At 52.3% G+C, this 2034-nt stretch overlaps 1 protein-coding gene across 1 annotated transcript; it reads left to right on the top strand.

Moving 5' to 3' along the window:
* The first annotated feature begins 439 nt into the window (after positions 1 to 439).
* LOC119268532 (probable esterase PIR7A) lies at positions 440 to 1816 on the top strand. Its single transcript, XM_037550195.1, has 3 exons — positions 440 to 936; positions 1026 to 1163; positions 1380 to 1816. The coding sequence occupies exons 1-3, from the start codon at positions 571 to 573 to the stop codon at positions 1668 to 1670; spliced, it is 795 nt and encodes a 264-aa protein (XP_037406092.1). The 5' UTR covers positions 440 to 570; the 3' UTR covers positions 1671 to 1816.
* Positions 1817 to 2034: the final 218 nt, after the last annotated feature.

Raw genomic sequence — 2034 nt, 5'->3', positions numbered from 1 at the left:
GTCGGATGGCGGGAGGCGAGCGTTGAGGGTGGAATGAGCTCTGGACCACTGGAGGCGGTGGTGTTTTTTGACCAATGAAGAAAATTCAATTTCTTTTAATTATTTTTCTTCATTTCTTCTTTCTTGATTTTGTGTCAGTCAAACATGTTTGTTTTCATAAACTTCTTTAACCATATTTTTTTATTATTCATACAGTTTTTTTAAAAATAGTAATAAATTTTCTGATTTTTTTAAATAGACCGAAAACCGATCATCTGCTTAAATCGGACCGGACCTGTTTTGAAAACCCTGAAAATTGGCAACCATGCGTGTAGAATACTGACTTTGTAAATGCACCATCTAGTGGATTCTAGTGGACGACAGCAGGCGATTCATGATCAGATAAAAAACCGATTCCTGCCGCCTTTTAGCATTCTTAATTAGCGGAACCTAACAAGGGCCTGATGAGACAGCCGCCACATGGATTGTTAAGCGAAAAACAGGTACCCGAACCGAAAGATCGAGCACGTAGAGGAGCTCAAATTATTCCTCTGATTTTCACACGCTGACTTGGATCGAGTGAGCTCGGGGATGGAAGGCGACAAGCACCACTTCGTCCTGATCCACGGCGTCTGTCACGGCGCGTGGTCCTGGTACAGGGTGGCCACCGCCCTGGAGGCCGCCGGCCACCGCGTCACCGCGCTGGACATGGCCGGGTGCGGCGCCAGCCCCGGGCGCGGCGAGGAGGTGGCGTCCTTCGAGGAGTACAGCCGGCCGCTGCTGGACGCAGTGGCGGCGCTGGCGGAGGGCGAGAAGGCGGTCCTCGTCGCCCACAGCTTTGGCGGGCAGAGCCTCGCGCTGGCCATGGAGAGGTACCCGGAAAAAGTATCCGTGGCCGTGTTCGTCACGGCCACCATGCCCGCCGCAGGGAAGCCCATGACGTACGCGTTCAAACAGGTACACGAAATCCCGTGTACGCAAATGCAAATTACAGTAGCTTCCATTTTCTTCCTGACCATTAATGATTGTACGTACGAAACTGTTAGCTATTGCAAGGGAAAGGGCCAGATTTCTTCATGGATTCCACGCTCGGAAGCACCGGTGATCCCCGGAATCCGGATAAGACGTTTCTGTTCGGACCAAAGTACATGGCGCGGAGAGTGTATCAGCTGAGCCCTCCTGAGGTATGTTACTCACTTCGTCTCAAAATTCTTGTCTTAAATTAGTCTAAATATAGATATATCTAATACCAAAACATGACTTGATACATCCGTATTTAGATAAATCTAAGACAATAATATTGAGACGGAGGAAGTACTTTACAGTGGCCGTTTGTTCCTCAATTTCTCCTTATACTTCCTTCCTCTGATGTATGGTGCAATATAATACGTATAATGCAGGATCTGACCCTGGGAATTGCGATGGTGAGGCCGTCACGGCGGTTCCTAAATGACGACACCATGAACGGGGACGTCCTGACGTCGGCGAGGTACGGAGCGGTGAGGCGTGTGTACGTCGTGGCCGAGGACGACGAGTGGAAGCCGCCGGGGATGCAGCGGCTCATGGCCTCGTGGAACCCCGGCACTGAAGTCATGGGATTGCAGGGAGCTGATCACATGCCCATGTTCTCAAAGTCGAGGGAGCTCTCAGAATTACTCATGGTGATTGCCAACAAGTACCCAAGAAGCTGAGTTGGTTAGATGGCTTTACTGGAAGCGACAATCACGGGTCTAAGGCCTGGGCTAGGTTGTTGGTTGTTCTCACACAGGTCACGATGCCGCAGTGTAAGGTTTTCTCTATGCAAAATGTTGGGGAGCTGTCTTACCTCGTAGGTCAATTTGTTTCTTCATCGCAGCAAGTCGAAATAGGATCATAGGAGCCCCGCTCCCCCGCCTCTCTCCCCCTCCCCCGTCCCCGCCCCGTCAGGCAAAGCCTCGTTTGGCGCGGCAGTGGCGGGGGGCCTTCTCCCTCCCTGCTCGTGGGACGCCGATGCGGGGCGGCCTCCTCGACCGGCGGCGCTGGACGTCCCGGGGTTCAGCGATGCGGCGGCGGACT

This window comes from Triticum dicoccoides, chromosome 1A, assembly GCF_002162155.2.
Source record: "Triticum dicoccoides isolate Atlit2015 ecotype Zavitan chromosome 1A, WEW_v2.0, whole genome shotgun sequence".
NCBI lineage: Eukaryota > Viridiplantae > Streptophyta > Magnoliopsida > Poales > Poaceae > Triticum > Triticum dicoccoides.
Note: the sequence above shows the minus strand (reverse complement) of the source record. Positions and strands in the feature narration are given on the sequence as shown.